Source organism: Cajanus cajan, chromosome 4 (assembly GCF_000230855.2).
Source record: "Cajanus cajan strain Asha chromosome 4, NIPB_CcT2T_4, whole genome shotgun sequence".
Taxonomy (NCBI): domain Eukaryota; kingdom Viridiplantae; phylum Streptophyta; class Magnoliopsida; order Fabales; family Fabaceae; genus Cajanus; species Cajanus cajan.
The window spans coordinates 77,104,407-77,122,058 of NC_138520.1; the positions used below are offsets into that span (position 1 = coordinate 77,104,407).

Genomic DNA, 17,652 nt, shown 5'->3' on the forward strand with positions numbered 1-17,652 from the left:
CTTAAATAATTTGGAAGCTTAAGACAAAAGCTTTATTCACTTTGTGGCTTACGCAACCATGCATATTAACTAAAATTACAAATTGAGATATAGAAGATTGAAATGGTGAATCGAAAACTACAAAGACTTAAAAATGCAATTAATCCTATTTTGTTAACATTATTTTTTTTTTACCAAAATCTAAAATCATGCGTATTTGTTTGTTTGTTACATTCACATTTTTATGGTTAGAAATCATGCGTTTTTTAAATGGCTAGTACTATCATTAAAAAAAAACGGTGTTTTTGTTTGTGGTAGCTAACAAACAATAATTTTCTTTGAATACATAAATGGCACATTACGCAATAGGCGTGCGATCAATTATAATTCATTTACTCTAAAGTGTGAGAGTAGTGGCTGAGTGTAGCTACCTTAATGAAGGTTTTTGTGAAAGTGCAAAGAAAGAAAAAGAAGAAAGTGGCTTTAATGGAGGGGGCCATCCATCCATAAGCACAAACATTAAGCAATAAGCAAAGATTAGAGGGAAAATTATTCGATAAGATAAGGAGGTTGAGAAAGGATTAGTGAGTGGTAGGGTAGCATGCCCTTGTCAACTCATGGTCCACACATCATATATGGGCATAGAGTAATGCTTTTATGTGAATATGAATATCAATATTTAAAAGGGGATTCCGAATTATTCCCCTTTGATTGACGCCAAATTTGAAATCCTTCATTCAAAATATGTAAAAATTATTATTTTTTATTATTATCATATTATGTATGCAATACCCATCAAGAGGTTGAAGGTGGTATTTTACACGTTTCATAGAACCCCCAAACAGGAAGGGAAAGCCACCATTCACATCTCACACCCCTTTAGAAAATGACCTAAAACAGGAATTAGAAAAATACTAAGGATGGACAATGAAATGAAAGTGCTGTTTGAGGAATTTTATGTCAAACCAACCCAACAAGTAAGTAACCTTTGCAAACAAAGAAAATCCCATTAATTGAGAATTAAAGATAAGGATATGACCCCAATAAATAGTAATTAATAAAAAAAACCCTTATTAAGGGGTTAAGGGTCAAAAACCTGTTTAGTGTAGTAAAAAAATTAAAAATAAAACCCAATTTCACTAGCAAAAGCCACAAAACACAAAACCCCTCTCTCTCTCTCTCTCTCTTTCTTCTTCTCTCCCTCTCTAAAAACCTAAACCTAAACATAAAACTAAACCTAAAAACCCTCTCTTTTTTATTTCTTAACGCCGTAACGGGCATTCCCAAAGGCTCCGTCACGAAGCCCCCACGTGCCAGTCACGTGCCTTTGTAAAACGTGTTTCTCATGGCTCTGGACCAGCCTTCGAATCCCAACTCCGTTGACGGGGGTGGTAACGGCGCGGCGCCTTGCGCCGCCGCAGAAGGCGGCGACGACGGGAGGCCGGCGGCGCGGCTGCCACGGTGGACGCGGCAGGAGATTCTGGTGCTGATTCAGGGGAAGAGCGACGCCGAGAGCCGGTTCAGGCCGGGGCGCGGTGGCGGAGGCGGCGGCGGGTCGGCGTTCGGGTCGAGCGAGCCGAAGTGGGCGCTGGTGTCGGCGTACTGCAAAAAGCACGGCGTGAACCGTGAACCAGTGCAGTGCCGGAAGCGGTGGAGCAACCTCGCCGGCGATTACAAGAAGATCAAGGAGTGGGAGTCGCAGGTGAGGGACGAAACGGAGTCGTTTTGGCTCATGAGGAACGATTTGAGGAGGGAGAGGAAGTTGCCGGGGTATTTTGACCGGGAGGTGTATAATATTCTCGATTCGCCGTCCACGGCGGCTGCGGCTGCGGCGGAGACTCCGGTGGCGACTTCTGCGGCGGCGGTTGGTGAGGAGGTGCACTTGTATGACAGTAATCGGAGGGTTGGGAGTGAGGATGGTTTGTTCTCTGATTGCGAGAAGGATGAGGTTTTGCTTTTAGCCTCTGCTAAGGATGTTCCTGCTCCTGTTCCAATCTCAGGTTTGTTTCCAAGATTCAATTTTTGATAGTTTATTTGTCATGATTATGATGCATTACAGAAAAAATTATGGTCAGATTGATGGTACAAATTCGTCTTGTGATTAGGGTATGTCTGGTAGAATAAAAGAAAATGTTCAAACATGAGTTGCATGGGAGAGAGAAAATAAAGGAAGAGTGACATAAAGGGTGTTTGGTCACCCTTTCTGGACATGATTTTCCACGTCTAAACCGAAGCTACCTGATGTAGCTTTTGCATCTTGGACGTGATTCATTTTTAGATCCATGTATTAGACGTGATATAGATGTGATGAATTACATAACCAGAAATAAAAGAGAGATAAGAAGGAAAATTGAATGGAAATTAGATGAAGAGAAGCTGAGTGTGTGATATTAGTCGGATAAATGGAATAAAATCTGTCGGACAGAAGTCAGTCTCCTAGGGATAAATCTTTGGTTTTCAGTTGGAAAAAAAGATAATTTGAAGAGGCAATCTGCCGATATTCCAGGAAGAAGAGTACAAGAGGAGGATAAAGGAAACTGGGAAAAAGTTGAAATTATTGAGAAGGATTTAGAGTTGGAAGTTAGATATGATGGCATTATTATTTAATTTATGTAACGGATTCAGCTTAGCGGAGAAAGGTTTGGTTGATATTATTGTTGGTGTTGGTATTGTCTGGTGTTTTTTTGGTATATACTAATATTCTAATGTTGTTGTGTTGTCTCTCGGGAAGTTGGAAAGTGTCTAGGTATGTTACTGGCTTTCATGGCTTTGGAGGCACTTTTCTTTTTATGAAAGACTAATTTTTAATGGTTTTATTTTCTTAATTTTATTTTTTTGATTCTAGCAATGATGTTGTTTGTTGTAAAGTTGGAAGTTTTGGAGGGAATGGTACCGGGATTCCCATGTGGCATTCTTCAATTCTATATTTTTTTCTTGATTTTTCTTTTTCTTCTGATCTGCAGAGAAGCAATATGAACCACTCCTCGAAGGCTGCGAAGGGGAAGGCAATGATCAAGGTAATAGAGTTGTTAAGGCAATGATGATCTTGTGTTTAGTTTTAAGACTGGAATGATCTTATTAGCAATAACATTAGCATTGGCATCAAGCATAATTGAAAGTTGAAAGCTTATATTTGTTTCTGAATGGTTTCTTGTGTTCTGGAGACAGCTTTGATATTTTGGCATAAAAGGTTAGGCCCATGGTCATCTGATATGACCAACATGATGTAGTAGGCCCAACCTAGTGCCTATGTTTGTTAAAGGGCATCCAATGTCATTGACAAGATAAGCAAACAAAAATGTGGAAGCTACTTCAGTGTCCTTTCCTTGTCTTCAAAATATCATGAATTCAGTGCTTATAGAAAGCAAGCTAAAACCTCAGTTGTGACAGCTTGCTACCTTGTCCAATATGTTTGTTCCCCTTGTTTCTGTTGCTGTTGCATTCTACTTAAGTGCCTGTGATGTGAGTAAAGTTAATAGGTTACTCATTTCTGCCATAAATTTATGCTATTACATTTGGAATTTCAATAATGCCATGACACTTTTTTTTCATTCCTTTATTATCCATACTTCTTGTACCATGGTGCTCTTGCTAGAATCTACATCAAATTTGTTGTAGATCAAATTTGTCCACTCTAGTACACAAACAAAATGATGGTTTATATGAAAATGAAAATGGTAATAGGCTTGCAGTAAACAACCTGTTTTCTTTTGAGATCCGGAATTGATAGGATTGGATCATTCAATGTATGATTGCTTACTTGAGATTATATTGGGTGCTCTGGTATAAATCATGTATTTCTACAAAATGCATTTGATTGGAGTTACATGCATTGAATTGAATGATGTTTTCTTGTATATTTATTTGCCTGAGTAATGCTGGTTACACATACTTAACGTTTGCACATTTCTGGGAAAGTCATTGTGTTGCACTTTAGGTCTCCTCATTGTCACTTTTTCTTTTAAGATCCACATCCTATGCCTACCCCTAATAGTATAAACAACTATCTTTCACAATTCATGTCTCAAAAAAAAAGTTATTCTCTAATAGTAAACGGCAAGCTATGTCTTAGGCACAAGCTTTCATTATCCGATTACCTAAACTTTTGAGCATTAGCTAGGCTGTAGCTTCCTATAATGGGTATAGGAATAGGATCAAAGGTTCTGTTTTGGCAATCACAGTGTCAAGGCCTTAACTGATGAAATTATTGTAAATTCAATGTCTTGACATTCCTTAATTCTGTAGGTACTACCAATGAGAAACGGCCAACCCCAAATCCAGAAATGGGTTCTACATCTCAAGGGGCAGCACGGAAGAGGAAGCGGCTTCCAACCGATGGAGAGGAAGAAAGTTTCCAAAGTCAATTAATCGACGTCTTGGAAAAGAATGGAAAAATGCTACGTGATCAACTTGAAGCTCAGAACATGAATTCCCAATTGGATCGCCAGCAGCAGAAAGACACCGCTAGTAACATAGTTGCTGTACTTGATAAGCTTGCAGATGCTCTAGGGAGAATTGCTGATAAATTGTAGAGCAAGGAAGGATCATAATAGAAATTATAGAATAGTGTATATAACAATTGGAGTCAACAATAGTGGTTACAATTTTATCTCAGGATAGTTTCTAGAAGATAAATGTCACAGTAGTTACCCCTTTTTATATCCCGTCTCTGCACAAGTCACTTTTTTTGGGGTTTATTACTGCCACTACGGCATTTTATACAAAAAAAAATTGGAGGTTACTGCATTTATTTATTCTCTTCTTTCAGTGAGCTTCCCGGTCAATAATAGCGGTTGTAATGATGATATTACTATTACTAATTACTACTAGTAATTAAGGTACATTTCTATAAGTGGTCTTTCTTTGCGTGCTCTTTCAATACTTTGCTTTTCTTGTATAAGTTTTATTTTTTATGTTAACAATCCTACTGTGAAAAGGATTATGGTGAATCTAATTAGTCTGTTTTACTTTTCCTGCTATTAATGGGATATAGCACCAAAGGCAAAGAGTGGAACAGACCCGGTTACCCCTTAGTTTTTTTTTTTTTTTTGGGTGACATGTTATGTCTAGATTCATGGCTTTAGTTTAACTAAGTTGAGTTAAGGGTTTTTTCTTTTAATTAAAAAGGATTTGTGTCTGGCACCTCAGTACCCTGTCCAATGTGCATATCCTACTTTCTTAGTTATCTCTCATTACACGCTCTGGTAATATTTTTCTTGGTTATTCAAGTTTATGATTTTTACTCGTGGCGGGTTAGATTGAGCTAGATTTGCATCAATCTATCATTCGATCTAATTAAAATTTAACCAGTTGGGTTAGGATAGGTTTGTATATATTTTTTTTAAATTTCAATCCAACCTAACTCAATCAGTTGGATTGGATTAATCAGGTCAATATAATTAAATTTATTTATTGTTGTAAAATTTAAATATTTCAAAATAAATATAAATTAATAAATATAATATTATCAACTTATAAATTAAACAATGATACAAATTTATTTTTAAAATAAATTTATTAATTTATTACATTATTATCAATTAAAAAAATCAACATTAATTAATATAAATAAAATTTAAAATAAATATATTATATTGTTATAATTGTACCGATTTAAAACACAAAAGTAAGAGTGATAGTAAATATTATTTTAAATAAATAATTATTCAAATATTATTATTATTATTATTATTATTATAATAATATATGAACGAGTTAGATCGGGTAATGGGTTGAAAACACAAAATCTGTTATTCAACTTGTATAATGCCAAATTTTGATTGAGTTAGATTGGGTCTGACCCAAATATTAAAAAATTTCAATTTAAATCTATTGGATTGATTTAGATCACTTCGGATTCATGAATTATCAATACCTACTTACACTTCTATTTTTAGGGAGCTAGCTATTATATTATTAAAGTGTCTATTTAGTTTGATGGTAAAAGTATAATAGATTATGGTAAATTGAGTAAAAATTAAGATATTTGGTTAATAAATAAAATGATAGTGGGATGAAAAATTATGGGGGTTTTGAAGTAATAAGCGATTTTTTATTTTTCTGCAATCAAAATTAAATTTGAACTTTCAATTATTTTATTTTTAAAAGCCTTAATAAGGACTATATTGGACCTTAAAAGAAATTACTCAATCTCATTTAATCAAAACTCAAATATTTTTTTTTAATAATCGCCGATGTAGTTTCCCTCTTCCTCTACTGCCGCTCCCACTTTTTCATAATGACAACAAAGCTCTGAAAAGTCCCCCAACACCTCCTATTAGACACAAAATTTCTGCTCTTGATGAAACCCAAACGGTGATTTGAGAGGCCTTAAGAACCACTCTATTAACAAGTTTATAATATATATATATATTTATGCATAGGCTTAGAGTACCATTTGTTGATGACTTGTTGCCAGATGACTAGGTGTTTTCTTTTTCACAAGATAGGAGTCTTTTGAATGTTAATTTTGCACTTTACTAATTTTGGGTTGTTGTGAAAGAAGTTGTACATGAAGACTAGTTCTATATTTGGACGACAATAAAGTCCAGGAGTAATATTGTCATTTCCTCACTGATTATATCACAAGTTATCCTAATGAAGACCTGGGTAACGATTATCAAGTTAGGTTAATGATAATAAATCATCCTTAAGAATCCAAAATTCACGATTTTAATAAATTAAATTTCTTTGGCTGTGAATACAGTATTTTAGAATCATTTGTATGACACTGGCACGCAGTGAGTTACTGAAGAGATTTTGTTTTGATTATCTTTTATGTTGAAGGATTGAATTCACAAAACTCTGCATAATTAATGTAATAAGAATCAGCAAAAGGTGAATTTCGTGCATAAGAAAATCAGAACTACCTTTGATCACAGTTTCTGAATATATAAGGAGTCATGGTTTCCATTTTGAAGCAGAAAGTGAGTAGTATCATTTAAGAAACCATGTGCGACCGTATTTATTCTTTATTCCAGATTATACACAAGGCAACTGCGGAGATGTTATTAACGTGATAAACAATAAATGTGTCGACGTAGATGGTTTGGATATATTAAATGAGTTTAGAGTGAGAGAGGAAGCATAGCAATATGTCGAATGAAAATAATAAAGAGAAAAGAAAAAACAAATTAATTTTATAATTATTTAAAAAAGGTCGATTATTGTTGATGAGCATGCGAGGATGGATGTATCGGGGGGCGAGAGAGTGGGCCCGAGCGACGGTCGAGGAAATGGAGGGAAACTCAGTTTTGGCCCACAAACCATTCCCTATTGTTGCAGAAACAATTATTCAGTCACGCGCCCCCTGTAGCGCGTGAAGCAACACAACCCATCAAAAAAGCTCTCCTTGTTGGTTTGGTAAGGTAAGAGGTTTAGATTATAACGCCGTTCTCTTCTCTCTTGTACGACAGCGTACAACCTTGTTTTTTTCTTTACAGGACGAATATACTATCAAATATTAATTTTAACTCCTAGTAAAAATAAATATGTATAATGGCCCAAACTTCTTTCCATTTCCATTTAATCAATGCTACCTTACTAAACATTTCAAACAAAAACAAATTTATTCTCAATAATAATCATATCAGCTGTTAAACTGAATCAATGTCATTGTCATTTTCTTTAGTACCAAATTACCTATATTTTTTTTACATAGGTAATTCTTCTTGATAGAATTATTTTATATAAAAAATAATCTCATTTTGAGTAAAATTAATTTGAACAACAAACTCTCTTTCTCTAATTATTTATATATTTAAAATTTGAAATCGAAGTTAGTGATTAATTTGAAATAATTTTATATAATTTTAAATTTAAAAAAAAAAACTTTTGTGACACATAATAGTTCTAATACAATTAAATAATGCGTGAAAAATATTTATAACTTTTTAAAATAAATTAATGTTACTTAAATGGGGTAAAGTTGTTATAAATGATATGTTCAATTATTTAATGAAATTATATACTAAAAATATAATTATTAAAATTTGTGAAGATTAATTAATGTGTATGCTGGTAATTATTACAAGAGAATGTATAATATTATGATTAGAATATAAAAAATGAAAAGGGAAAGATAAAAGAAAAAGAAGGGGAGCAAGAAAGGGAAAGGTGCATGAAAAGGAACTGAATGGGTGTGACTTTAGTCGAAGTGAGTGTCTGTTACACACATGGGATTCGAGAATTTTGGTTGGATTAGTGAAATTTTGGTTAAACAATTCCCAATATACTTTTACTTTCTTTCTTTCTTTCCCTTCATTTCCCTTCCTCAGAGGAAGAAGCTCTAGTGGGAGTCACTAGTGACACACACAATAGTGAACTCATAATACCCAACACACATCAAAATCAAATCATATGCAACCTCGAACTCCAACGTTGTCTCTGCGCTAGGGTTTTGGGTTCGGGGCCAAATCCAACTCCACTCCACCCTCCAGGGCCCTGCAAATGGTCCTCTTGCTGTTCCACTCTTCGATTCCGAGATCGACCGTTCATGCTGCGATAATGCTTAACCACACCTTCTCTTAGGCCCACACCAACACAGACGACGCGCCAATCCTTCCTTTGATTCAAAATGCAATTCGCTAAGCTCGATGACTCTCCTATGTTCCGCAAGCAGGTCACTCACTCGCTCTTCTCTTTCTGGAAACTTTTCTTTTTGGGTGGATTTGTTAGAGATTAATTGCGATGTTGTGTGTAATGTGTTCGTAGGGTAGGGTGTGTAACTGATGTGTTGGTTTAGTGGGTTTTGTTTGTCTTTGAGCTTGATCGGGTGGTTTTAATGGTTTATTAGGTATCTTATTAGGAAATGAAGGGTTGATTTAGTGCATGTTGTAGTCTTGTCGAATGGAATATGAATATTCTGAAATCTGAGTGGTCGTGCCAAGCTTCGTTCATGCTTGGAATCCTAAGGGTTCCGTTGTAATTCTGGGAAATCGCACAAAAGGGAAAGTAGTGGTTCCCTTCGTGGGATTCTCTGTTTTTTTCATTAATAGATTTATGGTATGTATCTGTACTACTGCTACACGTCTAGAGGGAAAGTTCCAGAATCTGGAAGTGAATCTGTTCTCTAACAATTGGTAGGTACGCCTGCCACACATGGAGAGGGGGTTGCAATGTACAGTTTGTTGTTCTCTGAGGTAGTCAAAGATGGAAGGGATGGTTGGCCTAGGGGCACGTGCTGCAGCACCCGGCAAGGCATTGAGGGTGGGATTTAGGTATAGCTTGGGTGAGAGTTGAGATAGAGAAATGTTTCGAGTGTCAAGCATTAGCTCTATCAAGATTTAAGATAGTCAATATGCTTCTCCCCCCCTCTCTCTTACCCCCAAAGTGGGGAGAAATGTTACTCCAAAATAGCTTCCCCATCTTCTACCAATATACCAAACATATATATCAACTCATTAACTCCCTGAAAAAGTCACTCCCTTGCTACCACAAACCAAACTTAGCCTTATGGTAAACTTTATTTGGCTTGTGCATTTTTTCTGTTTGGTTACCAAACCAACTTGATAATTTATTCCTTGGTACCGTGTTAAATTGTATTGGTATTCTGTTGTCAAACTAGTCATATTCTCTATTATTGGGTTCTGTTGAATCTTGTAATAATATTTTCTGCTCTAGAAACCATTCAAGTATGTTTTGAAGATTCTGAAATTTAGTGTATTGCTTGTTGGTTAAGTGATATGATAACTGGAATTTGCTGTAAATTTAGAAGTTTAATGGTTCTTCTCTTTGAGGTTATTGTTAATGGTGGTTGGAGATATTTATTGATTGACTATTTTGCATGGTATGTGTGGTAATTTGTTGTTGTGTTGTACTGCATTCAACAAAGATGCTACTCTTTTTACTGTGTTCTCTCTTAATTGACTTGATTTAAACTAAAATTGTTTCTCCCTGAATTTTTTCATGAACAGATACAATGCATGGAGGAAAGTGCTGAATCGCTAAGAGATAGAAGTTTAAAATTTTACAAAGGATGTAGAAAGTACACGTATGTATTTCTTTGGATCTTATCATTATCAACTCCTATTGATAAATATAGCCATGAACCTTTGAGAACATGCTGAAAATAAATGACATTTTATTTCCAAGCTAGAGCCTATTGTTTTGTACCTATTGAGGATGTCCCTTAATGTTTTTACATGACAATCATCCAAAAGGAAAATTGAGTGGGTTTCTTTCTCTGTTATAAATTGTTAGGAGTTTCTCACAGCTTCTAGCAACATATTGAATATTGATTTTGAAGATGTTAGATATGTATTTTCTTTATAGACTTTGATTGCTTTCACTTTTGTACTTTTCAGTGAAGGACTTGGGGAGGCATATGATGGAGACATTGCATTTGCAAGTGCCCTAGAAACTTTTGGTGGTGGGCATAATGACCCAATTAGTGTGGCTTTTGGAGGTATGCCCCCCTTTTACATCATTCTTATGATGCTCTATTATTTAGTGACTACTGACTGTGCTTGGGACTATCTGACTTCATAATTTGATGTAAAGTCTGTATGTTACCTTTAACTCTGAAAGTCTAATGGTGATGAAATAATTTCTGACTAAGTTTCTGCCATCATTCTAGGACCTGTTATGACCAAATTCACCATAGCCTTAAGAGAAATTGGGACATACAAGGAAGTCCTTCGATCACAGGTAAACTACTATGTTGCAAGTGCTTTTTAACACTTTCCTAGTTGTTAAAAGAAGGATCACTTGCTCCAATCTCTCTTTAAAATTCTTTTATATTAATGAATCTCTTCCATTACAAAAAAGAAAGAAAGAAAGAAAGAAAGAGAAACAGGAAAGAAAATGGTTATCAATTATTAATATCTATTGCCAAAACATATGTCAAACTGTAAAGCATACAACTTTGAAGCTGATTCCCATTATGACCTTTAGCAGTTAGCTATTTGGAAGATTCATCCTGGATTTTTGACCTCTATCCATTGGTTTTGGTGTCAAAATGTGTGCTATGCCTTTGACATTGATTGCTTTTTTCCTGTCAGGTTGAGCATATGTTAAATGACAGATTGCTTCAGTTTGTCAATATTGACTTACAAGAGGTCAAGGTACTTTTTTTTTTTTTTTTTTTCGGAAGACAAATAAATCTTGTAATATTATGTTTACCCTATCAGTTAGATGTGTACAAAACTGATGTGAGAACTGATAGAATTTTCCAGTACGAGTGTTTATGCCTGTTGAGTGATAGGCTCTTTTGAGTGACTTTGATCTTAATGGTTTTTCGTTTCTTTGGTTAGTTACTAGGGCGTTTGGGAAAGTTTAAATTATAAGAATTAATCATGTAATTGTCTTATTTCCCCAAAAGCTCTACTAGCGAGCTGCAAAAAAGAAATCATTATTTCCTCAAAATAAGCAAATCAAAACATGCGTGGGTCTAGGAGTCAAGCAGGAATTCTCTGGATTCCCTTGTTCAAAGAGTAGTACCATCGTATATTTTGTTCTAGCTTCTATAGAAAAAAAGTTGGACACATGTCATCCCTGTAGAATCTTGTCAAATATTGTTCTTTTATCAAAACAGCAGGATCCCTACATGAGCTAAATTTCTTTCTCAACTCTCAATATTAGGTTGCATTTTCCTTGTTAAGATTTTGTTAGTGGGATTATATAGGAAACATTTTAAACTTTATAGCTTATGTATGGTTTTATTTTGGTAAAGTCAACTCTAAATATCACCTAACAATGAGGATAGTTGACATATACTTTCCAACATTCAAATTTCTGTGAATAATTTATGCACTTAATTTCTGTTCTAAGGGATCCTCTCTTAATGCAGGAAGCCCGAAAACGCTTTGACAAGGCTAGCCTTATTTATGATCAGGTGCACTTTCAAATCAAAAATTATTTCTTTCCCATGTAGTGATATATTCCTCCTGCTTTGAAAAATATAGATGCTAAGCGTACTGCCTATGATAATGATTCATTCAAGTAGAATGAAATCAATGAAGATATAGTGGATTTAAAAATTTGAATTGACTACTAAGGATGTGTTTGGTTATTCGTTTCAAAGTATTGGAATGTGTGTTTTCACTTCTCAATTCATGAAATGCAAAAGCAACAAGGCTATTGCTTTGAAATGAAAGTAGGTTGAGTTGAACTCAACTTTTATCCAAACACACTAAGATGAACCAAAGCTGAGGTATGTTCTTAAAAAGCAGAAGTGAAAAAAGTGCCTGGCAACATATATTTTTCACAATTTTTTATCACTTGTATTGGATGTGTTATTGGTGCTTTACCTCTTGAATATTAATATATACCTACAGTAACATAAGATTTTGGAGCGAATGGTATTAGAAGCTGCAAAGTTAAGTTTCTCTTTAATGATTTGCCAAATTTGATATTCTTGCAGACTCGTGAAAGGTTTCTGTCACTGAGAAAAGGCACAAAATCTGATGTAGCTACTGCCCTAGAAGAGGTAGGCTTTTGTGTGTCTAACATGTTGGTTCAGCTTAAATTCATTCTGGTATATGTGATTCCTTAAACCTTTAAATGTTTGGTATATGTTTCAGGAGCTTCATAGTGCAAGATCTACATTTGAGCAAGCTCGGTTTAATCTGGTAAGTAAAATCATTTGATTAGAAGTGCATAACTAATTACTGTTACCATGACATACATTCGCACAAATAAACTGGAAGAGTCTTTTTGTCCAGGTTACTGCCTTGTCTAATGTTGAAGCAAAGAAGAGATTTGAGTTTTTGGAAGCAGTCAGTGGGACCATGGATGCACATCTTCGTTACTTCAAACAGGTAGACATATTGCTTAAATTATTCTCTTCCACATTCTGTCTCAACTTGCTCATCTTCAATTTATTTCACTCGTAGGGGTATGAATTGTTGCATCAAATGGAGCCATATATTAACCAGGTTTGGAATCAGCTTTGTCTTTACGTCTCATTTTTTTGTTTTTGAAAGTACATGTAATTGGTAAAAATATTTATAAAGTTGTACATTGAAGACGATTAACTGGCAAACATTTGATCCAGAGTGGGAAAATAAAATTGATTCACTCCAGGCTAGCTTTTTTTTGCAGGTCTTGACTTATGCTCAGCAATCAAGAGAAAGGTCCAATTATGAGCAGGCAGCCCTAAATGAAAGAATGCAAGAGTACAAACGACAGATTGATCGGGAGAGTAGGTGGGCTTCAAATGGTTCTAATGGGTCTCCGAATGGAGATGGTATACAAGCCATTGGTAGAAGCTCACATAAGATGATAGAGGCAGTTATGCAATCTGCTGCAAAGGGAAAGGTTGAATCAAGGCCTGGAATTTGTTGGTTGGAGTTATTAACAATTACTTTCTCCCAGTGATTTAATTTATAATTTTCTTTACACCATTTTAGGTTCAAACTATCCGACAAGGTTATCTGTCAAAGCGTTCCTCAAACTTAAGGGGGGACTGGAAAAGGAGGTTTTTTGTTCTTGATAGTCGAGGAATGCTGTATTACTACCGTAAACAGTGCAGCAAATCATCTGTAAGAAGTGTAATGCAAAAAATAAGTTGGCTTATGAAGGACTTAAACTTTAAGCCTAGATTGCTTCTTTATATTAAATTTCATCTCATTTTTGTGGTTATTTATGATGTGTAGGGGTCTAGTAGTCAACATTCTGGTCAGAGGAATAGTTCTGAGCTTGGTTCTGGACTTTTAAGTCGATGGCTGTCTTCTCATCATCATGGTGGAGTACATGATGAGAAATCTGTTGCTCATCACACTGTGAACCTGCTTACATCAACAATCAAAGTAGATGCTGATCAATCAGATTTGAGGTTTTGCTTCCGGATCATATCACCTACAAAGAACTACACTTTGCAGGTTATTTGATGTGATTTTTGGATTTTTTTTTATTTCATACAAGGATGGTGATTAAGGTTTTATAGTTTCATTCCTTAATTATGCTTGTCAGTGCAGGCAGAAAGTGCGCTGGACCAAATGGATTGGATTGAAAAAATCACTGGTGTTATTGCATCATTACTGAGTTCTCAGATTCCTGAAAGGGTAACTTCGAATAAATTTTGCTGATCATGTAGAACAGTAGAAGTAAAATTTAAGTCAGTTTGATTAGTATTACAATTGTTATCAGATGTTGCCTGCAAGCCCAATGGGAAGTGGTCATCATAGGTCTACCAGTGAGAGTAGTTCTTTTGAAAGTTCAGATTTTGATCACTCTGCTGTAGAAGAATGTGTAGCAGATAGAAGTCTTGCTTCAGCGCATCCAGAGCGACCCTCAAGAAGTTTGCAACAGCAGCGATCCTGCACTAAAAGTGAGAAGCCAATTGATGTGTTGCGAAGAGTTTGTGGAAATGATAAATGTGCTGATTGTGGTGCTCCTGAACCTGATTGGGCATCACTAAATCTTGGTGTTCTTGTTTGCATCGAGTGTTCTGGTGTACACCGTAACCTTGGTGTGCACATATCAAAGGTAAGCCATACAAGTGCACTCTCTTGATCCTTGTTTATATTATATCTGCAAATCCCGTTATTTTTTAATAGGATGCTTGACAATGAGCATGTGCATGGTGTAATAAAAGAAAAAGGAGTTGATATAAATTGTGTAATATATAACTGGTTGCCTTTATGAAATAACTATGGTTGAAGAGCCATTGTTGGCCTAATTGATAATTCTTAGAAATCCAGTCTTAGCAAACAATTATTTTTTAGATATACAGAATTCTTATAAAAAAATATTTTTACTTGTATCTTGTTCTTTTAGGAGGGTTTTGATTCTCTTGTTCATTATATCTTTTCTGATAAATTCTTTTATAAAAGAAAAATCTTTGAATCAAATTTTTATAATAAACTACACACAAATGTTCATAGATGTTTTTATAAGATGCAACCCACTTCATAAGAGCCTTTTACAATGTTAGTGCATAGAAATTATGTAGCCAATTGTTAGAAGTTTGGGACTTTCGGTGCTCCATATAGTAGCAGATTTTTGTTTTGCTGCATTACATAATGTTGGCGACTTTGTACATATTGGATAAAATAAGTTCTCTTGTGAAAAGTATGAACATTTGAACTGGATAATTGTAGGATATTCCTGATTGAAAATGTAGGAATATTGGCTTTTGTTGACTGTCATATATTTTATTTTATGTAGGTAATTTTAGAACCAAAACATCTTGTTTGATGCCTTGTGAAATCAATACTTGTGTGCCTGGCTTAGATATTTAGGTTTTAGCTGTCACTTATATTTTGTGATGAGTCCTTAATAGATTGATCACCTAGCTCTTTTTTCTCTCTTTTTACAGGTCAGGTCTCTTACATTGGATGTTAAAGTGTGGGAACCTTCTGTCATAAGTTTATTTCAGTCTCTTGGGAATACTTTTGCCAACTCAGTCTGGGAGGAATTATTACAATCAAGAAGTGCCTTTCAGGTTGATCTTGTCCCTACAGGGTAAAGAATCCCCTTTATTACGTCTTCACATTAGACCCATTATTATTACCATTTTATTGTTTGACCAACCAGTGCTAATATTGTCTTGCACTAATTGTTTAGCTTAAGCAAGTCTGATAAACCACTGATGTTCTTCATCACCAAACCTTCACAGTCTGATTCTCTATCTGTGAAGGAAAAGTTCATCCATGCAAAGGTATGTCTATGTACACTTTCAACTCTTGCTGAAAGATGCTCTACTATTTTTTTAAAAGCTTGTATAAGGGTGAGATTTAGGGGAAATGAGGAAGGAGAGCGGATGAAGGTTTTGTTGCTTTTTGGATTAATTTAAAGTAATATCGTCACAAACAGATCTAAAGTAGATATTAGACTGAGGAAACTGAAGAGAAGAAGAAAATTAGAAAAGAAAGTAGGATTCTCACAATTAGAATTCCTAGTTATCACGTCTAATGGTCAGTGTTTCTCTGATATATGCTCTTAGGCAGCACTTAATGATAATTGGATATATGGAGACAAAACTAGTGGCAGAAATAATTTATTGAACAAGACTAGTAGTTCACTGTTTTTTTAATCAGCTTTTAAAATGACAAAAAAGTGTATGAATGGGGTGGTGCTCTCCATTTGACTGGAGATTTTGTTTAATGATTACTTATATATAACATTATTTGTTTGCATTTATGACTGCAATTACAAGCACCTGGTGATGTATGTTAACTGTACTTGTGTATTTATAACTTTCTATACTATTGAGCCTTTTATGCTGCTGCCTTCTGATTTCTGTATTTTAGACTCCCTGAAACATTTGTTTTTTCATGGCAGTATGCCGAGAAGCTTTTTGTTCGCAAGCCAAAGGACAATCAATACCGTCTCTTGGTGGCACAACAAATCTGGGAGGCTGTTCATGCTAATGACAAAAAAGCTGTATACCGTTACATTGTTAATTCCGACGTTGATGTTAATGCTGTTTATGAACAAACGTGCAGCAGTTCCTTAACCCTCGCCAAAGTAATGCTATTACAAGAGCAGACTAGCCATGATCACAGCTCTACTGTGGCAGGGAACACATTGGACTGGTCCTCTATGAAAGAAGGCTTGGTCATGGACAATCTAGATGGGTGCACCCTACTTCACCTTGCCTGTGACACTGCAGATATTGGCATGGTGGAGCTCCTCCTACAGTATGGTGCAAATGTTAATGCAACTGATTCAAGAGGTCAAACACCACTACATCGCTGTATTCTCAAAGGCAGATCTACTTTTACAAGATTATTGCTTTCAAGGTGAGTCTAATGTAACTTTTATGATGGTTCTTCTGGTTCTTTCAACAACTTCAACTCTTTGATAATGTCACTTAATTGACCCTTCCAGATACTAGTAGGTTATTTGCTGATTTATTAATCCTGAGTCTTATCCTGAATGATACTGAAATCTTTAACAATGCAGGGGTGCCGATCCCCGAGCTGTGGATGAGCAGGGAAGAACCCCTATTGAGCTTGCTGCAGAGTCAAATGCTGGTGACAGAGAAGTCCATGCTCCGTTGACTGATTCTAATGGATGAGAGTGATAGTCAAAAGATCTCGGAGTATATTACATATCTAAAATATGGAAGATTGGATTATGTAAATTTGTATTTCATAAATTGAAAAGCTGGTGTTTTTTTTTGAAGTAAATGTCACTAGTGTGAAGGATTAAGGGAGAGGTAGGTTGAAATGCCTGCCCCTTAGTCATCTTGTGCAAAATAGTGCTAAGATCTGTAATGTAAAATGGCCACATTGGTCTTAGTAAAAGAGTTGCGCTGCACTGGTAGCCCCCCAGCCAGCACTTTGTAATATGATGTTTGTGTATTTTTGTTTACTTTTGAGGTGAAGCTGCGATGCACTAGGCTAGGGATTTGTGTATGTACATTGGTTTTTGTGAAGGTGTTGTGGCTGTAATTCACATTTTTTGTATTTTGGTATTACTTGGTGGGACATGTACTGAGGATGTCATGCCCCCAGTAGTTCTATAATGTTCTCATGTATTTATATTTTTAAAACAAAATATTTTCAAGGAAAAAAAGAGAAAAGAAAATATATCAATCACCTGACAACCCCATGCCCCACCCCCCTCCAAAAATAAACTGTAATACAGATTGTAATCTTGAAAAGTTTCAAACATGAAAAGACGTTGTGGGGCATATGTTGAAGGCTTGAGAATTTTTTGGTCAATTGAATCAAAAAGTGAACTGACCCATTTCACCTCCAATTTGGATAAATGGGTAGAAGTGTC

General features: G+C 35.4%; 2 protein-coding genes across 5 annotated transcripts; both read left to right on the plus strand.

Annotated features, from left to right (window-relative positions):
• The first annotated feature begins 999 nt into the window (after positions 1 to 999).
• LOC109794387 (trihelix transcription factor ASR3) lies at positions 1,000 to 4,831 on the plus strand. Its single transcript, XM_020353837.2, has 3 exons — positions 1,000 to 1,979; positions 2,943 to 2,996; positions 4,225 to 4,831. The coding sequence occupies exons 1-3, from the start codon at positions 1,325 to 1,327 to the stop codon at positions 4,509 to 4,511; spliced, it is 996 nt and encodes a 331-aa protein (XP_020209426.2). The 5' UTR covers positions 1,000 to 1,324; the 3' UTR covers positions 4,512 to 4,831.
• Positions 4,832 to 8,120: 3,289 nt separating this feature from the next.
• On the plus strand, positions 8,121 to 17,392 carry SFC (ARF GTPase-activating protein). Of its 4 annotated transcripts, none has more exons than XM_020364464.3 (19): positions 8,121 to 8,599; positions 9,894 to 9,970; positions 10,284 to 10,384; positions 10,556 to 10,626; positions 10,980 to 11,042; positions 11,768 to 11,812; positions 12,341 to 12,406; positions 12,501 to 12,548; positions 12,642 to 12,737; positions 12,813 to 12,854; positions 13,003 to 13,236; positions 13,329 to 13,469; positions 13,575 to 13,799; positions 13,896 to 13,982; positions 14,068 to 14,406; positions 15,239 to 15,384; positions 15,487 to 15,580; positions 16,204 to 16,664; positions 16,828 to 17,392. In XM_020364464.3, exons 1-19 carry the CDS (start codon positions 8,555 to 8,557, stop codon positions 16,940 to 16,942), a joined length of 2,496 nt encoding a protein of 831 aa, XP_020220053.1. In that variant the 5' UTR covers positions 8,121 to 8,554; the 3' UTR covers positions 16,943 to 17,392. The 4 variants fall into 4 exon arrangements, with proteins under 4 accessions (XP_020220053.1, XP_020220054.1, XP_020220055.1 ...); XM_020364465.3 differs by having other exon boundaries at positions 8,123 to 8,599; positions 13,329 to 13,460; XM_020364466.3 differs by having other exon boundaries at positions 8,124 to 8,599; positions 13,021 to 13,236.
• Positions 17,393 to 17,652: the final 260 nt, after the last annotated feature.